The following is a 22,573-nucleotide window of genomic DNA, read 5'->3' on the forward strand; positions in this document are numbered from 1 at the left end:
GGTACAATAGCCCATGGCGCGTCGATAAATTTCCACGGTTGGCGCTTTATCTCGCTAGCTAGCTTCCGCCCCGTGGTACGCCCGCCCTCTGTAATCTGACCAAGTATCGGTTACTGGAAAATAGCATTACGATATCATTTACAGCTTTGTTAATCAAGCGAGTATTGTTGTTACTTGTTTGCGGTTCTGAGCTGGCATAAATCGCCGCTTTTCCTATATTTATTTAGTATTACGAGTTATTCACAATCTCACCATTTATAAAATGTTTATTGCGTTTTGAACAAATCGTCTAAGACTGACAAATGAGTGCCACTTATCCGTACCATATTTATTATCTAAGGGTTAATGCTAACTACATCTTAAATCGGCTCTACGTAACATATCTCTCATCGCCATAATAAAATTGGCTTTAACAAGAACTATAACATTTCGCACTAATAAGAAAATTCATCGGCTTGCATATTCATTGAACAGTTTTCGAATCACTGAGTTTTCCCGATCCTCAAGACCTACTTTTACCGGATTCGACCCACGGCTTTCTGCATAATCCAGTTTATGATTACACAAATTGCATGGACACATAAAAGTCCAACCCGAGAACTGAATATGTAAATAAGACATTTCAAGCGCACATATTCTCCATGTAAATACATTCAATGTTATTAAACTGATAAGATTTTGGCGCAAACCCTTTCGAAACACGATGTTCTCGTTTAATCAGTTCGTCATTTATGGAGGACTTATTTTATTCTTTGCCATGATTTGAGAGTAGAATTATCTTCATACGGTTCCTTATGATGTAAGCTATAAGTAGTATCAATAGTACTGTAGTGAGTGGAATACAAGATTTATGTAAAAACTTACATGTAGGGTTATATTGTATAAGTATTTAGAAATTCGGAATTTAAACAAAAATGCATTCTATAAATAAGTAAGCAAAATACATTCAGATAATTATTAAGTTGCTTTTAATATACAAATTAGCAGCAGAAGCTACTAAAATACCATAAAGAAACGAATTCAAAGCTATAACCATAGACAACACGACGAAAATGAACCTCAACAATTAAAAAGAAAAAAAGAAACGATAGTGACGTGCTTTAAGCAGTTTTATTAAACCATTCGAGTACTTAACCCTAAAAGAATTGATACTAACTTCAAAATTCACGAAATAAAAACTGTTAATAACCTTATCTTGAATGAATACATCTAGATTATGTGTGTATGATAAAGCCGCATTAATTAGTACGAGGCGGCAGGTGACTGAAGATACTTCTGCCGTTAATAAGCATAAATTAACTTGTGTTATAACATAAAAAAGCTTACGTCCGGCTCCTCATGTCTTTATACAAATAATGACAACGATTCCCTTCACGATATTCAGCCTTTCTCTTATTTAAGACCGTAGTACTAATTAATTTTCGTCGTAAATTCTAATACGTCCACCTAATAGAGTCGTTTAAGTGTTAATTATTTTGTATTAAAATAAATATTATTATTCCACACTTCCTAAATCATTTAATATTTTGAATATATTGCCTTATAAAAATAACATGAAGTTACCGTTAGCTTAATAGTTTTAGATTTGAATCTTAAACGTAAGTAAGCATTAGAAATGCTACAAGCGACGCGGTTTGTACAAAATCTAGAAAGCTCATCGCAGATGGCGCTACTGGGTCATTGAGATGTTAAACTTAGTAAACGCTAATTAAATTTAGAAATTGTTCAGCTTCTCTAATTCTGGATTTAAGTTTAAATTGCGTACTTCAAAGGGTAATGATGTCTAAATGTAAACTGCTAGTACGTGGTTACGAAACTCTTTTAGCAAAAATACCTACGTTCTTACATGAAACTTTGCCAAATAGAAATAGTAATATTACAAGTTAGAGCAGAGGACCAAATGAATTGGCAAAACTACGTCTTTAAACATCAAATAGGACATATACGCTGTAAGTATTTGACGAGCCGATAAATACTGACTTAAATTAGCATACCGTGACAGGAATCCGTTTCAATCACACTGAAACAGGGTTGATTAAGCGCGTGTGTGTCGGCTGTGTCAGCCTGTGTCTGTGGACCAATTTCACGCGGCGAACGGGCTGATTGCAAATAAATTTGAAATCGAACCAAGCTGAACATTCGAGACACTTATTATCCTCCCCGACTCCCGTCAGACATACTGAAAAAAACCCCCACAATTGTATACTCCGGTTTCCCAATTACGACGCAATGTTTCTTTGTTTAATTTATTCCCGTTGGCAAATTGGATTCTGGACAGAATGCACTGTAATATACAATTACAAAAGAAGTAATTTAGTACCGTATATTGATTGAATAGTATATTTTTGTAAATAACATCTCCTGCTGTCTAACGTCAAATGAGTAATAAAAAAAAAGCAAAAGAAAAAATAATTCTGTTGTGCCTTTTTTGGCATCAAACATATTCGAGATTAAAATATTACAATAATCCCCGCGTTGAAAATTAATAGAAAAACAAACCACTAAATATAAAATAACAACAACATTTATAACTTTATCTGCTTCATAATCCGCCATAAATTATGTTAATCTCCCAAAACGTTAACTTAGAATATTAACGTTTTTCATCCAATACGTTTACAATCGAACAATATGTAAATACACACGCAATATTACCAACGAATATGATATTCAAAGTTTATTCGTGCGTAACAAACTCGAATATACACTCAAAAAGAGAGGTATCAAAAAGCCATTGTGATAACACTGATGAATCCGCCGAACAAAAGGCAAATCCGCTGTTATCTAAATTGTATAAAATGGCAGAAAAATGAACCTGACGTATTCAATTAAAAAGTTGTTTAAAATTAGGAATACGTCAGACACAAGTCGAATTTACAAATGAGCAAATTTTCTTGAACAAGATAACAATGAAACAGATCCTTGTCTCGTGCGTTGTATTGTACCTAAAATAAACACAATGTTTTGTTCAAGACCTAAGGTCAGACGGGGCCAGCGACGAATATAAGTGGGCATGTTAACATGTAGACGTTGCTTGTATTTATGTGGTTGTAACATTCAAACGTAAGAGGGCGCCATAAAAACAACACAAGGTGCCGCCTCGGTCAGCGTGCTGAACTGTGCTGGTCATGCGATACCGTCAACCACTTTACGACCTCGCAAAATTACCTCCCGCCTCTAAAACGTGTGAGAAACAAAGCGATTACCTACTGTAGGTTTTCAAAAAACAATAAACCAACGCCATTATTTGTAAATTTTAGCTTCATATTAGACTAAAATACGATCCTATAAAATTATCTAAGATTATACAAAAACCAGACACGAATACATAAAGATCGTATTTTATTAGAATCCATTTATTATATCGTATTGTTTCTATCTTTATGAGGTTTTTATTCCTAACTGGACAACGTGAATTTTAACTCAGGCGAATAGAAATAGACTTAGACATAACAAAGTCTCGATGACTGAAGATAAAATCTGTTTTTCTACGAAAATAACACTGGAAAGGGCTGAACAAAGACTTGACATAAAAGAAAAATGTTAAAAAAACTAAATGCGAAAACCGTGTAATAGTCGCATGTTTCGTGTAGAGACAGAAAAGGGATCACCAGTCTTTTAACATCGGAACGACACGACAAAAAAACCATACGTCACCGTAAAAACTGTTCACAGTTCTGTAATTTTGTAATGGCCCATTCAATTCCACGAACATTTTCTTTGTACTAATACGTGGAATAATCTCGTAAAAAATTGCGATTCGTATTATAAAATAATGAAATGACGTTTTTTCCTGTTGATTTAAGTTTAATTAAAATAAGTGCCATTTGCAAAACACGAATGAAAAGCTGCAGGAAATCCAGATTGCTTTTAATTTCTCGCTTTTTCTTGAGAGTACTTTTATAATTAGTTACTTTTATTAGAGTAGATTCCTAAAAGAAACTGCTTGTGAACTCAAATAATCGTATCAACTTTATGTTATCAATAAAACTTTATAGTGGAGTCCCATTGATATAAATACATATCCCATAAATAACGGCACACAATATAGCATATCGTATTGCGGAGGTGTAATGTCAAATGTTAAGCGATATTTATTGACCCATGCTTTCTTTCACATATGTAAATTGTCTGTCCTATTCACTGTTATGAAATAGATGCATAATACAAAAGCAAAACCTTAAGTAAAACAGAGGTTCTTGTATCAAAAGACGATTTCAAACAGCCGGGTACCATCTTGGATTTAGTTGTTGTTTCCCACGAACTAAATGCTATTAGCCAATAATACTAAGTATTGTTTAGAGCAGGGTCTCTTGAACGTGGAATGATGCAGCCGCTCTGCATTGTGGCGAGATTGGACTCAATTCAATCTGTTGGAATACATTGTTCATGCGGAAATGCGGGCAGGACAGACAGACGAGCCGTGTTATCCCATGTGCGTTACTCGCTCGTATTGCCACGACTATTTGAATATATTTCTACTATTCTTTTAACCAGAAATGTTTATTCGTTTAGCTGCTGGAGCTTGCAGCATACCTACTGGGAATTTAATATTTTTCTTTTACCGTTTTGGGATAAGGATTCTTTGAATCACTAGTATCTATCTAAGTACATAGTCAAGAACAACAAAACATAACAACAAAGATAGAATATAAGTACCTATGTGTGCAAAATGTACTCGGTATAAGCAACTTGTACAATAGCGGTCCAACTTCACATTAGAAAATCTAATAAAAATGCCAGGAAAATATAGTGTAAAACAAAACTGTCCCAACTGAAAACCTCAAGCACTTTAATTTAACATAATTCGTGGAGATGTGACCACATTTTATTTATGAATTATTTCTTACTCAGAGTGCTTGGGAACCATAGATAGGATTAAACCGGCTCGCGGTCGACCGCCCTTTCGCTACGAAACGAGCAAAGCTTTGCTATCATCCACTGTAATGTGCAAAAAATGTTGCCTTATTCATGTCCTGTAGAATTATAACGTTATAACAAATATTATGTGTTATATTAATGTTATGTGTTTTATTATTGTGATTTTACTGGGAATTTAAAGCTTTAAGCGTCGTTTTTGCTCTGTTGCACTTTTATCTATTTACAAATGAATTGATCTGGTATTGTTGGATACACATGTGAGTATATTTATTCCAAAAACCACCAGATATAAATCTGTAGGCGACACACTAATATTAAAATGTGTTCTTTGAAGAATCGTAAATATGATATCTGCGACTCTATACAATATAGTTACGTCTCCACTATAACCACTGCTCTAGGTATTATTTAGTGTACACTGCATACCACAGCTAACGCTCACAAATATCCTCTACGTGTTTCACTTGCTCTCATTTTCCACTTTTAAAAACCAGTATCATTTTCATCGCACCCATAAACAAAATAAAATTTAACAAGCGCAAAGACAGGCGTTTTATTACACACTCACACGCGCACATTTTTTCACAGATACTATGTAGAGGCACGATGTTGGTGTGGAATTGCAAGTGTTCCCGTGAGCTTAGCGGCTCACCCGCCGATGTGGCAGCTTCATTACCGGGCATTATGGCGACATCCGAATAATGCGGGATTGAGAGCCTCATCCCGGGAAGATAAAACTTTGCACGTGAAAATACACTCTATATTTACCTACTTATACCTAGACACTATGGAGATACAAGAGTCGTTTCAAGCCAAGCTCCAGACACTAAGCTCCTCCACTTCGATCGACGTCTAATTAATTAAAAAACAGACTTTGTAGAGACAGTATTCACAGTACAAGTTCTTTATGGTCGTCTGCTAAAGTAAAGGAGCTCAATAAAAACCACTGCTCTTGAGAAAGAGCTACACGAGTAGAAAATGTGATTAAGTTGTGCTGTGTTTCTTAAAATGTGTTACTGTCATAGTGCAGCAAGCATCTAGCCCGATGTTAATCAATGTCGGCGTCGATTCTATTGGCAGCGCCTAGATAAAGTTAACCAAGTAAACTTGCTGCGAAGATCCTTATTTGCTAAAGACTTTAAGGATTTCAGATTGTGCCTTATTAGGGAAATCTGATTAAAAAATCTGCGTCCTAAACGAGCATATGATACTTGAGATACCTACCTACACACACTTACGAGAAGATAAAATGTGTAATACCAACCAACGTTGAAGAAGGAAAGCAATACGTATGATTACAAAACGGAGATGAGAGAACTAAATGTGCAATTTCTCGGCACAGACTCCGAAGTGAATCTGATAAAGAGCGATAGACTTGCGCTCAACAAGTTTAGGCGTTCAGGAATGTAACTAGAGGACTAATATCTGATAACGTTTATTGCGAATACCAATCCGTCGCGAGACTGTTTACATATTCATGAGAGACACGTATCTATTGGGTGTGCGGAAAATAATTATCGCACTCGTATCGTACGCGTGCCGCGTGTCAAGCGACTCTCCTACCTGCCTCCACATCTTATTGGATTCATAAACTATATTAATTAGAATAAAATACGTACTTAAATACAGTTTATTGATGAATTTATGCTATTTTTAATATTGTAAACGTAGGTATCTAGTTTCTTCTCATTTTGTCCCACGTTACTTTTGGAAGTTACCCAATATATATACGTAAATGATGAAACAGGCCCCTAATGTCCTAAAATTCACCTAACTTGCAAACAGTACAGCCCAGCTATATTCAAATTTGAAGAGAAAAACTTCTGAAAAGAAAAGTTTGCTCCGACAAAACCGATGGCGACAAGTACCACTCCATAATTAAGAAAAAAAATAGAAGCTCTGAACAAAATTAGGTAGACGGAAAAGACGAGAGAGATTTAATTAAAAATTCGTTTAACTGAAGCAAACAGCGAATGATTTTGAATAATGAATCTTCTTTTTTGCACTCACTTAATGCTGAACTTGTTAAACGTTTATAACGTGGAATGGCAAAATGTCGAAAGTTGGGGTTGCCAACGGCATGATGTTATCCAACATTTCAACTACACTCACCGGCACGGAAACTTGGCCACATACGAATTTGGCGATATTTTTTATATTATTATATTTTTTTTACTAAATCAATGGTAGATTGATTGATTAAGTGTTTATTAGGATATTTAAAGTGGTTATTAAAAGATTAACTCACCAATAATAAAGTTTTTAAGATTTTTACTTTCACGAAAAAAAGTTTCATCACTTTCCACAAAAACAAAAACACTGTAACTGGAAACCAAGCGAAATGTCTTTAAAGTTTTTACATTTTAATATAGTGTGTTTCCTCCTCGCGCCCTTATAACCGCTTGCATTCGATCAGGCATGCTTTGAATGACGTTTCTGACGTCAACTTGCGGTATACTGTTCCAAGCGGATACTGCTGCACTTTGAAGTTCGTTTAAAATTAGAGGAGGGTTGGATACCGACTTAATCTTTCTTTTAAGCATACCCCAGATATGCTCTATTGAATTTAGGTCTGGGCTACGCGCTGGCCATATCAGTTTTTGAATACCGACCTCTTCCAGGAATTCTTCAACGCAATTTGCGACGTGGAGGCGTGCATTATCGTGCATTAATCTGAATTGCTCGTGTCCAATGAATCCAGAATAAGTCACAACATGTTCCTGAAGAACCTCCTCGATGTATCGCACAGCTGTAAGGCGATTATCGACAACAACCAGCTCCGTGCGTGCATCGGAACTAATGCGTCCCCAAACCATTATTGAGCCTCCATAAAACTCACTGTTTGTGTGGTGGTGATTGGTAGAAATCGCTCTCCTCTTCTTCTCCACACTCGTTCCCGACCGTCAGGAGCACGTAAAGCTATCCTACACTCATCTGTGAACAATACGTTTGCCCATTCCTCATGCGTCCAGTTAGCGGGTTCTCGCGCGAAGCGAAGTCGAGCTACTCGGTGTTGTCTGAGGAGTTGTGGACCTCGCGCTGGCCTTCGAGCTTTTAAATTAACTTCCTCCATTCGTCTTCTCACCGTACGCTCACTCACATTCACACCTCTTGAAATTTGAAGTCGCTGGCGTATCTCAACTGCGATGAGGTAGCGGTTTCTTAGAATTTCTAAGATAATAAAGCGATCGTCTCGAGCCGATGTGCACCTTTAGCCTCCACTACCTGGTCTGCGGGTGTACCCGCCCGTCTCTCGGTATCGTTTCAGGGCATACTGCATTGATGACCGAGGTACATTAGGTGCAGCAGCAACTTCACGCTGTGACATCCCTTGGTCAATCAGTGCTACAGCTTGTGCAACTTTTGCAGGTGTTAGGGGCATCCTTAATTGGTTAAAAGCACGCCTACTTACGAAATAACAAACAGGAAATCACAAAAGTAAAAAAAATGTAACAGAAAACCTTTAACATCACACAAAATCAAACTTGCAACTTAGTCGCTCAAATGACCCGAACCAACTAAAGCTCAGAACTAATGTCATAGTGCACTCAATCGTTATGAATTACCCTCTTGAGCTGAAGTAAACATTTATTTGACCTGCCTGCACCACAAACAGTCAACTGAAACACTTAAAATTTTTGCTATCGCGAGATAAGTGTTTGGCCAAGATTCCGTGCCGCTGAGTGTATATTGAAATTAACATTAGTGTCGAGAGACGGCAACTTTGGCTTGCTACCAATTAAGAGTAGTGCATAGATAACACTTTAACTACTTTCCAACATTAACATCTCTTATAACAAAGTACTGAAGTTGTGCTCGCGTGATGCCGCCTCATATTCACGATACAATGAGTTTTATGTATGTAAACGATTATACTCAATTTATGCATAGCCGCAAATGAACCTTGATTGATTCAGATGAACGCTGAAATAAAATCCGATCTGAGATTGAATTTGGTATAGGATTTTTGTATTTGCATAATTTCGTAGGATCTCCTGAGCGAGGACTTGACTTCGAATTTCCACTTATAAATCATTAGCTAAATTTGCATAAATATTTCCTATTCAATATATTCATAGTAATTAGCAGTAGATAATCCTTTTAGTACCGCTGTGAAGAAGGAGCATAAATATCTATATTATTATTCGTTTTACCGTTAAAAAACTAGATTTTAAGAAAAGCACATCTTTTGGTCTACCAAATATGTATTAAATAAAGACCATACTGTATATTACATAATGGTTTTTCATTACATCGGGGAAAAGTTTATTCCTTTAACATACGGCTCTTAGAACAAAATTCATGAGCGTGTGATGTGTCTACTTTGATAAAATTGATTATAATCTTATTCAAAGAGAACGGAATATAGGCGGCGTGATATAATTTATACTGCTTCCAGGTCGCTGGGTTATTAAAAGCACTAGATTTTATAGAACTTTATACAATTTCAATATTTTATTAACTTGCAGAGCATTTAACATCAATCATACACTTTGCGACAGGTATTCAGAATAAAATATATACTTAGTTCTAAAATATAGGGGCACATTTGCATATTTCGAAAGCAAATAACTGACTTACCTACTCTCAGAATTTAAACAGCCAATCGCCTAGGTATCCATTTTTTCATACGTTTCCAAACTGAAGAAATTGCGTTTATTTTTTTCACATTTCTGCGGCTATTTTATTACGTATTTTGTTTCTTTCCACCTAAGTTGTGCTATTTATTCTATGCTTTTAGTATTCCAATTTGTGTATGTAATACGTGGGAAAACAATATCTACACAACTACTTAGATACAAAGTTTAGGTTACATAAACTACCTACATTGATAAAACCCTGCAGTCTAGGTTTAGGTTAGGCAAAATAAGCAGCTTACCACGGCATGGTAATCAGGCCCGGTCCGGGGCGAGCCGTCCCGGGGTAATTGCCGCTAGTCCCGGTTTGTCGCGTTAATTAATCAGTGTACCGACTACACTACACCGGAATGAAAATACTGAATTACGTGATTTCATCGAATTATAGACGATCGTGCTAGTGTTGTGGGTTCAGGCGTTAGTATAGTTTCAGTAAAATTAGTAAGTTTAAACGTTAGATAGGATAATGTAAAGTTCTAGAGGAAGGCACAAATGGTTATCTATGAAATCTGTAAATAATGTGGTACATATCATTTGAGAACCTCGGAAAAAAATGATCAATTATAATGTTTAAGTTGTTCAGGTGTGATATTATTTTCAGTAGGTATTCTTAAAAATGTTTGTAACACTATACTCAGAAGGAATAGATTCCCTATAATAAATTATACCTACGATGAATAGGCATCTTATTACGTAGACACATGGATTACACGACAGATTTCCTCTACAATGAGTACATAGACAAGTAGGCCGCAGCTTACATGAGTTACAAGTGCACTGTACAGCATAGACAACAGCTTATAATAGCTGGCAATATTACTAAAGCTGTACTAAACAGTACCATAGAGCGCAAAAATATGTCGTAATAGAGCCGCGGTATTAACTCGGCGTTGTGCCAAAACATATACTTTTAAGGAACTAATATCAAAAATTTAAAATAAAGCCTACTGTAGTGCCAGAACTAAACGGCGGATTTAAGTAGACAGAAAAAATAAACAAGAAAAGATTGTATACCCGAGCTTACGATGTTTAACTTTAGCCAATATTAGAATTAAGCAAAATAAACAAGGGAACTAACTATATGTGTAGTGTTCCCGCATTTACCGGGGGTTATTGCTTCATGAGACCATAGCTCCCACCAGCAAACAAAACCACGTTTTCACAAATTTAAAGTGCGGCATGAGGGTGTTTGTTCGTGTAACATTATTACATTGGCGGACAGACGCGGGGCAGGACGGCCGACACTGATTTATTCTCGCCCCCAATTCATGTTATAGCCGCTCCTAGCACCCTACACGGTACCCAGCAAGGCACCGCATTACGCGAGCCCTCGTTATTACACCTAAAATTGAATTAAGAAGCCCTGAGATTTCTCTCATTTTAAGGTCAATTTTGTGATTTATGGGTGTGAGAATCTCTTTAGGATCATAAGATTTTTTCGTTTTTTCCACAGAAATTTTGATGTCTAACATATATATTCCTTTGGAACTATATTTATGTCGCTGTAACCGCTTTTGTTCGTTGGAATAAAACAAAACGATCAGGCAGTTTTTGACATGAAAACAATCATTTTATAGATTATACCCAATGTTCAAAACGACTCTATACTTTGAAATACTCAGATAGGCTGCACGTACCTAGTTTAAAACACTCCGATAAAGATAGATGAATATCTACATAATTGAATAACCTAGATACAGCTTTGCAAAGTTGAACCAGAAATAAATATATAAGTGCAATCATTTACTGTCTATACATCATTCAGTAGCAATCCGTAACTCTTTCACGAATTCACTATTCGCAAATTCAATGCTCTCCGCGACCCAAAAACGAGTGAAACGAACAAACATTCCACTCGTAGTTGTGGGTAAATTCAAAGTGGTTGAAAACCACACGTCTCAGCCTCTACACATCCAGTTTCCTCGTGAGTGAGCGCGCGAGTCCCAGTTTATAGAACAAAGTGCCGCCGCCCCCGCGTGCGACACTGATTTATAATCATACCCGACCATAGTGCAACGCTACTGTGCTAAAATACTATATACGAAACAAAACACTATGTGGGTAAGGTTTTTTGTGTAGCTGGTCGGAATCTATTACTAAACTAACTGGGTGACAGAAATGTAATAGATGACTGCAGTAGGTACAATTAATAAGTATCCAACTAAAATGTAGCTAAGTAGCAATAAATAGCTACAGATTATTATTTTCAAACATAATATAACATTTGACCTTTTGTATTGCAATTGGTTTAAAAAGCAACGTATACATAGGTGAACGCCTAACACAAGAATACAGGCAAAAAAAAATATTACAAAAGGCGTTCGTGCCAAAAATATCTGCTGCAGAACCTAAGGAACGGCCATCGCATTTTATGCACCGTGACGAGATGGTTTAGAGAATAATATACGGTTTAGTGCAGATTATGCGGCTAACCACATTCGGATAATATTATACCTATAATATACTAGCTACTAATTAAGCGTCCAGTGGCATAACTACACGTAGTACCTGTTCATATATTAGGTACACCTAGTTCCCAGTTGGGTATTTGTACACCAAGTAACTAAGTAATTAAAAACAGTTCATAACTTCTAAAACAATAAATTCTAGCAAAGAAACCAGATGCTGTGGTTCTATTGTGTGTTCAGTTACGAGTTAAGTGGTCGTAATAATTTTGCTCAAAACATTTTAAGAGGCGTTTCGCTATGACTTCTACAATCAAAGTTTCAGGAGCTCCATAATTTCCAACCGTTAAGTTAGTAACAACTTCCTAAATACTTAAAAGGCTTTAACTTTTAATTAATAGAACTCATGCAATTCGCCAAACCATTAAGAATAATGAATTGGCTTTTCTTTGAATAAAAAAACTGGATATTCATTAGAGTCTACAAATTCTTGAAGAAGTACTGATGAGAATCAATAAATGCAATTGAAAAGAGCGCTGGGAAACGGGACTGAAGTAATTCACCAAGCAAACACTGAACTACGACTGGTGGGAAATTAGTAGGAAATTAAATTTCACGACTTCGCCGCGAGCGCGACACTTGGCAGTTGAGGGCAGACGTCGACGCGACGACGTGACGCAGTATGCTGACGTCGCTTTAGCTGGCATTCAATAACTATTGGAAACTAGTGTCAAAATGTCGCCAATTCTAAAATTCCAATCCCTATTTCTACTCCCTCAAAGTTGACGGAATTGTCGCATGGACTAACTTAAACGGGCCACATTTAGTTAAAGTTCAACTTTGGCTAACAGACATATTGTAAGTAGCCACTTATTGAACGTTGAGATAAGATTACACAAGAAAAAAGGTAATATTTCGCCAGACGGTTGCAAACGTTCAGACTAAGTTGATTGCAATGCACATAACAAGCTGTCGTCGGCAAACTACTTATCTAAATTAAATCTCTTCGTCCTGGGAAAATGTTTCCTTGCCTGACTGTAACTTGTTCCTTTAACTTGGCTAATACTTCCTATAGAACTTAATGTCTTAATACTTTCACTACAATACCGTCACACTATATTCATACGGCTTTTTAAATAAAGTAATTAATCCAAACCAATACAAATAAAAATGTTACGAATTTTATAACGTAACAACGGATTTAGTGTTATAATACGTTAGTCCTGATATTATTTGTAAAAACATAAATAAAATCATTGATCTATCTAGACTTCTTCACTATGGAATGAGATATAAACGCAATTGCACAATGATTTCCTTTCATTTCATAAGTTGTTATGTGAATCATCAAAGATTCCTAACTATAATTAGCACATAAATACTACTACCTGAAGCTTGATGTACCTTTACATAGGTGCCATGAATAAAGTCTAGGTTAGCAGGTAGGTAATTATTAATTTCAACATTTTATTGAGCTATTTAATGCCTATGTTATCAATAATGTGTTCTTTAAGTATGTTATTAGGTAGTTTCTGCACAAACAAAGGAACTCGACAGGTCCTTATGTAGTTACGTCATTGTATTGTATTTACCGATGATATTAAAGCACTTTAAGAACGCTCAATTGAATCTCGGAAAATCGAGTGTTCAAGAATGGGTAAAAAGTAATAGTATGAGATACGACAGTTGTATTATAATGATTTAGTTCATTGAGAGCTGATAATAGCAATGAGAGTTGTTGGCTTTGCAACATGGGTGGTGGAAAAATAAGAAAGTGTAATAACTATTTCAACAAATTTATTGACATCATCATATAAATAATAATAAAGAGTAATTAAATATAGATCTGTTATATAGCACGATACATTATTGTACACTATTCATGTGCAATGATCATTGTTCTGGCATCAATTACATTACTATTGCAAGCAACTACATTTACAAAAATAAAAAAATATTAACATAGGCCGATTATGTACTATTAAATGCATGTAATAATAAAAATAAAAGTGTTTAATCTGGAACTTAATTAAAAAAGGTTGGAAGACTGTAAAAAAATAACAATGAAAATGTAATAAATATTGTTTAAAACTGATAATGTTATCTAATTTGCTTATGTAAGATGCCATAACTAGTGAGCTAAATATAAAGCTTATCAGATCAATCAAGTGCTAACAATGTCGGTGACAAGGCCGGCGGCTATAGTGGTGCCGGCGACACGCAGCATCACGCGGCCCAACTCCTTCACGTCCTTGTATCGCTCCACACAGATCGGCCTACATACTTCAATCTCTACAACAGCCACACAATTGTTCCCCAAACAACGAGGCTTCTTCTTCACCAGTTCACCTGTACTTTTATTCAACAAGGCCTTCAATTTCACTATATTTGCAGACTCTACTAAAGACTGGTGATGGATCAGAACTGGATAACCTCTAGTGATTGGAACTTTAACATTGAACACTACAATCCTTGCTTCAAATCTAGTAGTGACAGGAACTTGGTTGATCGGGTCACTTAAGACATAACCAACTGAAACATTCTGCATGTCTACTCCAGAGAGGGTAACACTAACTTGGTCTCCAGCAAAAGCAACATTGCTTGACATATCATTAATGCTTACTCCCCTAACTTCAGCCATTTCTTTTGTAGGGCAAACCAATACTTTGTCTCCTTTACTGATCATGCCATTCTCAATACGACCGGCAACACAGAACCCTGAGCCGGTACCTTTGTACACGTCATTAACAGATAAACGTAAAGGCTTTGATACAGGTCTCTCAGGCACATTAAATTTGTCTACAACATCTAAAAGGCAAGGTCCATTGTACCATTTAAGTAATTCAGTCTCAGTTGGAGGCTTCACCAGATTTTCTCCCGTCAACCCTGAACAGGGAACATAGGTGACATCAGAGTCCTTAAAACCAGCTTGTTTCAAGAAAGCTTTCAGCTTTTTAGTAATCTCATTGAACCTTTCCTGTGACCAGTTGGTTGTGTCTAGCTTGTTAACAGCTACTGCAAGCTGGCTCACTCCTAAAGATCTTACCAAGAGGGCATGCTCTCTTGTCTGACCTCCAAGATCAAAGCCTGACTCAAATTCGCCTCTAGTTGCATCAACAACCAACAATGCTACATCAGCTTGTCCCGCACCAGTGATCATGTTAGGAATGAAGTCAGCATGTCCAGGAGCATCCAGTATAATGACTCTCTTGGTCTTTGTTTCAAACTGTGCTCTGCCCACATCCATTGTGATGCCCCTGACTCTTTCTTCGCCAGTTTCATCTAACACCCAGGCATACATGAAACTTTGTTTACCAATTTTCTTACTTTCTTGCTCATACTTGTGCAATGTTTTTTGACTAACTTCTCCAAGGTCACAGAGCAGACGGCCCATGAGAGTAGACTTGCCAGCATCAACATGACCTATAACAACTATGTACAAGTGATCTTTGTCTGATCCTCTTTCATTTGAGTATTGTGTGTTAGCATCTAGTTTGTTCTCCTTCACTTTAGGTGTTACCTTAATTTCATCTGCTTGTTCAGTCTTTGATATCCTCTCTGTACATGGGGACTGGTCTCTTGGAGTTTGTGGACGACTGCTAGAACTACTATCTTGTCCAATTTTAAATCCCTTAACTATTCCAACATTCTTTGGCTCTACATTTGTTGCTATGACTTTTGGAGTTTTATCAGCAGTAGAAATGACTGGAGCTTTAACAGGATCTATGATAACAACAGGTGGAGGCTTTACAGGCTCTACCTTAGGAACCGCAGCTTCAGTTTTTCTGTTTAGAATTTCGTCAAGAGCTTTATTGTAATCAAACTTATGTTTCAAGACAGTTTGAATAAGTATATTCTCTGCGACAGTATCACCAATAACGTTTCTTAGTTCATCTAAACACGACATAAGTTTAGTCTCTTCCTCTTCGTCCAGGTTGAGACTGCGTAAATCCATAGACTCTCGTCTCTCAAGCGCAGGATGACTCGAGTCTGCTAAATCTTCTTCAGCCTCTTCCTGAATATCATTGTGGCTCTCCATGAAGTGTGATATTGCTTGTTGGCTACGATTTCTATCGTAAATCCATTGTGAAGTGTCGCTCGGCGACATATAACTCTCGTCTTCCACGGAGTGTCCGTAAACATCGTCATAATCGTAGTCGTCGGAAAATGTCCTGTTCCTCACGTCACGATGACGAGCCATCTTGACCGTTGTTTAATATTTATCACTCATAAACGACCATATTTCAACATATTGTGAAGATAGTTCGCGAAAAGATCACACGTTTTCACAAATCTTTCCCAAGTTTTGACAATTTGTGATGCAAATTGACAGACAGAATGACACGAAAACAATGCGTTCCTATTTATCCAAAAAAGAGAGAAAATTCGCAACTATCAAGAGACATCTAACTATATAAATTCAATCCTAGGAGCCAACATTTTTTTACAAATATACTTACTTATCTTCTCTATATTTGAAGGAGACGCATAATTACATAGTCATGATATTGAAACCCTTAGCTATTTCTTTGTCATCATGACAAAGAAATACCTAAGGGTTTCAATAATTTTTCTCCAGTAAATCTTGTTTCCGTTCGGAATTGAACTCATGAAACAAAAAGCTTCGTATTAATTGGAATAGTCATGTGATAATTGCAAGCAGTCTTTTAAAAGTTTTTTTAATATCTCATTTATTCTTATTTTTCTTATCACTTATTGGGTTATTGAATTGTTGAAACTTTGATTTTTTTGATGTAGCAGATTAGAATCACATTATTGAACTGATATTTTAGCTGTCTAACCAAACGTCATGTGTCATTCTCATTGGCTTTGTCGTGATAGTGAATTACGCCTACTTTTCTTTTTCTTGTTCAATTTATTTTGTTGAACTTTCAACTCATGAATCAATAAATATCGATAATCAAGCTATCATTATTTATGGTAATTTTGTTTGCAGTTTTATTTGTGGCTTAAAACATCACAAAACTTAAAGTTTTAGACCCTTGACCCAGTAAAACTTAGTCAACATGAAGAAAAAGGTACGTATTCAAATAGATAAACTAGATTTATAATCAATCGATTTAAATTCAAAACAACTATGTTATCGGAATCACGTATATAGCCATGTTATGTATTGGGTGACTCCTAGTTTGACATTTTACTATTTTGACTATTATTACTTTTCCATAGGTACTATTGATGGGCAAAAGTGGCTCAGGAAAGACCAGTATGAGGTCCATTATATTTGCCAACTACATCGCCAGAGACACCAGACGATTAGGTGCTACAAGTAAGTAATTGGGCCTATCTAAGTTGACTATGTACTACTTATTGTTTAGTTCATCAATATGCTACAATCGCACCATCACAAATACTGCTATTACGTGTAGATGCTATCTTATGAATTCATGTTTTCGTAACATACTTAATTTACCTAATTATTTTCTAATAAGAAATATCTCACATCTACTCATTTTAGCAGCATTTAATGTAGAAGCAATAATGAAAATCATGTGTTGTTTTCCCTGATTTAGATGAGAATAATTACATTAATCTTTAAAAAATATGATTCCAAGTTACGTTAGTTCAAGGACAATAAATTTTAAAATCACATAATATGCATCATCCCTTTATGCTCATTTAAAGTGCATCAAATACAGATACAATAACATTTGTAAATTTTAGTTGATGTTGAACACTCACATGTCCGTTTCCTCGGCAACTTGGTGTTGAACCTTTGGGACTGTGGAGGGCAAGAAGCATTCATGGAGAACTACTTCGCATCACAACGAGACAACATCTTCAGGAATGTGGAAGTGCTGATATATGTGTTTGATGTTGAGAGCAGGGAAATGGAAAAAGATATGCATTATTATCAATCTTGTTTGGAAGCTATATTACAGGTATGTGTTATATTTATTTCTTCATAGTATATTAATTGCTAGATTTCCACCAGATGGCTAACAATAGAAATCATAATATTGTGTCCTGCGTAGATCTTAATTCTGTAAATTCAGAGTTTAACTATTAGTAGATGTTTATGTAGTTTAACAATTAATAAGTTGTTGCTAAGTTTATGCTGTGAATATTATGAAGGATATCATTATTATGAATATAAAAAAGAATGCAAACAGATCAATTATTCATACTTTGTTATATCTTTAACAAATTAAATAATGGTGTCAAATCCCAAGTAGTATGAATCAGATTCAGTACAATCATAATTTAATGTTAACAAAGAATGTGAAAATGTTTTTATTTTTTCAATTATATGATTTTTATAGATAATAAGTGTGATTTTGTGTGTGTTTGTATGTATGTATGTGTTATAAATATGTTTAACCACTTTTTACTACATTCATGAAATAAAGACAGAATTTGTTTTACGTTTTTCTGAAATATTTTTTTATTCCACTGTCATAGAACTCACCTGAAGCAAGGATATTCTGCCTAGTACACAAGATGGACTTGGTACCAGAAGAACAGCGGGAGGAGATCTTCAAGGAACGAGAGGAAGACCTCAAGAGGCTGTCCAAACCACTTGAATGTACCTGCTTCAGAACTAGCATATGGGATGAGACATTATACAAGTGAGTTTTAATTCACAATGACTAACAATAGTGCTGTGTTTTGTTTTTAAATATTTTTAAAGAAAATATAACATAGGTACTTACTGGCATTATGGCTCTATACATGCATACAGTATCTCTTACTTTTCTCTCATAGACCATTCATTATTTTAAGAAAGAAACATCTTCTTTATATTTGTCATATCTGGGTTAGACTAATGATCTTCAGGACCAAAATTAAATAGTCCTAATAAAGGTTACTTAGCAACTTACGGCATCATTATTAAAAACAAATAGTTTTCTGGAGTCAGTATCTCTTTGCTACATTTCGAACAGATTATTCTTCACCCTTCATTGTATCCTGAGTTTATCTTTATTTATAAATAGTATTAATAGAATAGCTCCATGGTTTTTGTACCAACCCAAGTAGACCAATGGACAGTTCTATCCTTACAGTATGTAAACATCACAGTTCCCATATGTCTCAGTTATTAATAAACTGAGATGGTATATCAATGAGCTATTTTCGTAGCCAGTATCACAACATACCATTGTATTATATTTAAGGTCAATAATACGAGTGTGTCATGTTTCAGGGCGTGGTCGAGCATAGTGTACAAATTAATACCTAATGTCAAAGCATTAGAGTCCTCTTTGAAACAGTTTGCTGAAATCGTTGATGCTGATGAGGTTGGTACTTTTATGATTTTCCTCTCGCTATGTTTTTAATTTTTATTTCCTATACATAAATCCCCCTTATACATAAATTGAATCCAGAGTTAGTGCATATTATATAATTTTACATTATCTAACACACTTTTATAAGAGTACATAAAAGTTCAAGATTCTGATTGACCATGGTTTTCATATTTTAAGTCCTTATTTAAATTGCAAAATATTTTTAAATTATTCTAGTTACTCGTCTGTTGTGCGCTTGCGCAACTATGAGTAGTTAATTATTATTACAGCTGTGCTTTAACTGCTCCATTAAGATCATAATTGTTTGATCTATTCCTAGATAGCTTTAATATAAATATCAATATACCAAAAGTTTTACAACTGCCAAGCAAAATACCAACGGAAAATATTACTAAAATGAATCAGTTTTATGGACTTGACCAACCTTAAATCTCAGCTTAAACTTAGATGTAAACAAATAAATAAAATTTCATCGATGATAATACATTGCGTTGTATATTATTAGGTATTACTGTTCGAGCGCGCGACGTTCCTGGTGGTGTCCCACTGCCAGCAGCGGCCGCACCGTGACGCGCACCGCTTCGAGAAGGTCTCCAACATCGTCAAGCAGTTCAAGCTCTCATGCTCCAAGCTCGCCGCGCAGTTCCAGAGCATGGAGGTATACACTACTACTATTTTCTTATGACTCTAGACGAATTTAACACTGGCAATCTAGTACTATGTATTCGATTTAGATAAATACTTATGCCATATTCGAATCCGAACCTTTTTTTCGAATAATGCACTAAAAAAATGTCTATTTTTATTTGGAAAATCATTAGAAAGATATCATTATAATGACGTTAATACATTGGCGCCATCGAGTGCCTTGTAAAATGGAATGAAAAAATATTCTCTTAATAATATCTCTGGGAATTAAAAATAAACCTTTCGTTTTTATTCCCAGGTTCGCAACAGTGTATTCGCGGCGTTCATAGACGGTTTTACAAGCAACACATACGTGATGGTTGAAATGTCAGACCCGAAGATACCCTCGGAAGCGACGCTCATCAACATTAGGAACGCGCGCAAACACTTTGAGAAGCTAGAGAAAGTGTCTTCCAGTGCCCCGAGCCAGTACCAATGAGAATAAGGACATATGTAGTTAATTTTTATATGTACGGAGTTGAGTGCGAAGCACGGGTGACGTCTTGCCAGAGCAAGCCAGAGGGCACTTCATTGGTCCAAACTGGCTTTGCGAAGCATCGGGTAGCTTGTACAGCTCTTGAATAAAGCCGGGTTAGAAAATGTTGGCTATTTAATTAAATTTTCTTGTTGTTAGTATGTTTCTGCTGTAATAAAATCATTTTTATAGAGTGCTAAATTCCTTCGGCAGTGTTTTGATTATTACCGGCGTTATTTAAGTAGCTGTACAAACGATTGTTAGTCTTTTACAATTCTTTATTGATGACCGAGTACTATTTGAGAAGTCGGTCATTTCTTATGTAAGGGAAATTCAGTTCAAATGATTAAAATCGTTACTTGAAAATGTCTTTATGTTATGTTAGTCAAATTAATGTTATGTCCTTTATTTTTAACCATTCATATCTCCGCTTTTTCGGTGTAGCTTAGGCTTTATTTCTTGCTACGCTGGCGGCGGTGGCAAATGGCCGAGCCGAGCATTTCGGTCGAGTATGTTACATGTAAACTTATACATTAGGTGACACTGCACAGTGATGCTGACAAGCGGCGTATTATTTTATGTAATACGGTACGCTAGACCGACGTACGTAACGATACTTCAGCGTAGGAGAAAAGGAAGCCTTAAGAATTAAAATGACAATATTTCCATATAATGCTTTCGATATACCAAAGTGTATTGTTCATTTGCGAAGCGTATATCTTTGCAGTATGTACCTGGAAACTATTGCAGCATTCATAAAATGCGCTATATATTATTATAATGTGTAAAATACCCCTTTATTTCTAATAGGCCTATGTTATTTAACAGACTGCATTAAATTCATTAATAATTTAAGCTAGTGTGAAACTTGTGCAGGTTAATTGGTATGATCGGGGTTTGAAGCGGTACATAGGTATCACGTAAGAATTCGTTAAAACATCATATTCTGGGATTTTTTTTTCTATACCCGTACTTATCATGTCTCGAAAGCGATTTAAATTTACAAAAGTTATTGTAAATTCTTTTAATTTTCGTATTTCGGAAATAAAAAAAAAGAAAATTTTGATTATTTTAAGGTTTATTTTCAAATTACATATTTCAGTTCTGCGAGAGTTCAATTCAAATGGCTAAGATTATCAATCCGGAGCCTTATTCAAAAACTCATACTTTTTTTTTTTCAAATGCTTCACTGGGTATTTTGTAGGTAATGTTGCTGAATTACTTCATTAATTATTTAAGTATAGGTTATTAACTGTGATTGTATTGGGTTTATTTCAGTTCATGATACAGATAATGCGATCTCACTCTAAAATAGACAATTCATTTTAACTTTTTAAACTCAGTAGAATGCTTTTTAATTAGTCCTCTAGCAAAGTATCATAAACTAAAATAAATCTATAAATATATTTTACTGTTGTTTGAATCGAGAATGTGTGCTTGGAGCTCAGTTGATTTTTGTTCATTCAAATTTTATATAACTATTTATTACACGTCGTAACACTGACGATCTTATGTATCCCATATTTTATTTGCACAATGTACAGTCGACAACCAAAGTTGTTGATTAAAACCTCAAGCCTTATCATTAAAAGATTTTTATATACATGAACTTGATGATTCTTATTTACTAATGTAATACTACAAATACCTACCAGCTACCTACTACGTAGTAATAAACTGGTATCATCTCGGTACTCCTGTTTAGGAACATACTCGTATTTTAGTATGTTAAACAGGTTCCTGAAATCGCGGTTCCATGTTAATGCCAGTCTATTATATACATACGGGCCTAAGTAAGCTTCCAGCCTAAATACTGGACCAACACATCAAAATAAACTACCTAACTTATTAAAAAATCGTGATAACGTCATTTATTTTTATGGTCACGTATAACACAGGTCATACACAATATTTTTATCATCGATATTACTGAAAATATCAAGATTTTACTAGTTTTTAACATTTCGTTGACATGGACATATCATGACATAAGACGTGCTGTTGTTATGTCTTCAAAGTTGTAAAGTTCAAATACTTAGCCAGGAAAATGTATGAAATAATTCGTTTATATGAATTTTATTAAAGGTAACAGAATTAAAGGTAAAATTTTATCATCATCCGTTTTTGGCGTGATTGAGTAACAAACATCTAAACTTTTGCAATTACAATATTAGTATAGAAGTTTAAATGAATTAAAATACGATAAAAGGTTAATACAAC

The 22,573-nt window shown here is 35.4% G+C and overlaps 2 protein-coding genes across 2 annotated transcripts; one reads left to right on the top strand and one right to left on the bottom strand.

Moving 5' to 3' along the window:
* Positions 1-13,703: 13,703 nt before the first annotated feature.
* Positions 13,704-16,257, bottom strand: HBS1 (translation elongation factor EF-1alpha (GTPase) HBS1). Its single transcript, XM_076125563.1, has one exon. It carries the CDS (start codon positions 16,122-16,124, stop codon positions 14,088-14,090), a length of 2,037 nt encoding a protein of 678 aa, XP_075981678.1. The 5' UTR covers positions 16,125-16,257; the 3' UTR covers positions 13,704-14,087.
* Positions 16,258-16,742: 485 nt separating this feature from the next.
* Positions 16,743-21,962, top strand: RagA-B (Ras-related GTP binding A/B). Its single transcript, XM_076125574.1, has 7 exons — positions 16,743-16,962; positions 17,114-17,213; positions 17,609-17,826; positions 18,347-18,513; positions 19,089-19,182; positions 19,697-19,849; positions 20,138-21,962. Exons 1-7 carry the CDS (start codon positions 16,951-16,953, stop codon positions 20,315-20,317), a joined length of 924 nt encoding a protein of 307 aa, XP_075981689.1. The 5' UTR covers positions 16,743-16,950; the 3' UTR covers positions 20,318-21,962.
* The last annotated feature ends 611 nt before the right edge of the window (positions 21,963-22,573 follow it).

The sequence above is a fragment of the Anticarsia gemmatalis genome, chromosome 2 (genome assembly GCF_050436995.1).
Source record: "Anticarsia gemmatalis isolate Benzon Research Colony breed Stoneville strain chromosome 2, ilAntGemm2 primary, whole genome shotgun sequence".
In the NCBI taxonomy this organism is placed as follows: Eukaryota; Metazoa; Arthropoda; class Insecta; order Lepidoptera; family Erebidae; genus Anticarsia; species Anticarsia gemmatalis.

Coding starts and splice junctions, on each gene's coding strand:
- HBS1 (XM_076125563.1), bottom strand. CDS start 16,124: ATGGCTCGTCATCGTGACGTGAGGAACAGGACATTTTCCGACGACTAC.
- RagA-B (XM_076125574.1), top strand. Junction 17,827..18,346: donor GTTTGGAAGCTATATTACAG/GTATGTGTTATA, acceptor CCACTGTCATAG/AACTCACCTGAAGCAAGGAT. Junction 19,183..19,696: donor AAATCGTTGATGCTGATGAG/GTTGGTACTTTT, acceptor GTATATTATTAG/GTATTACTGTTCGAGCGCGC.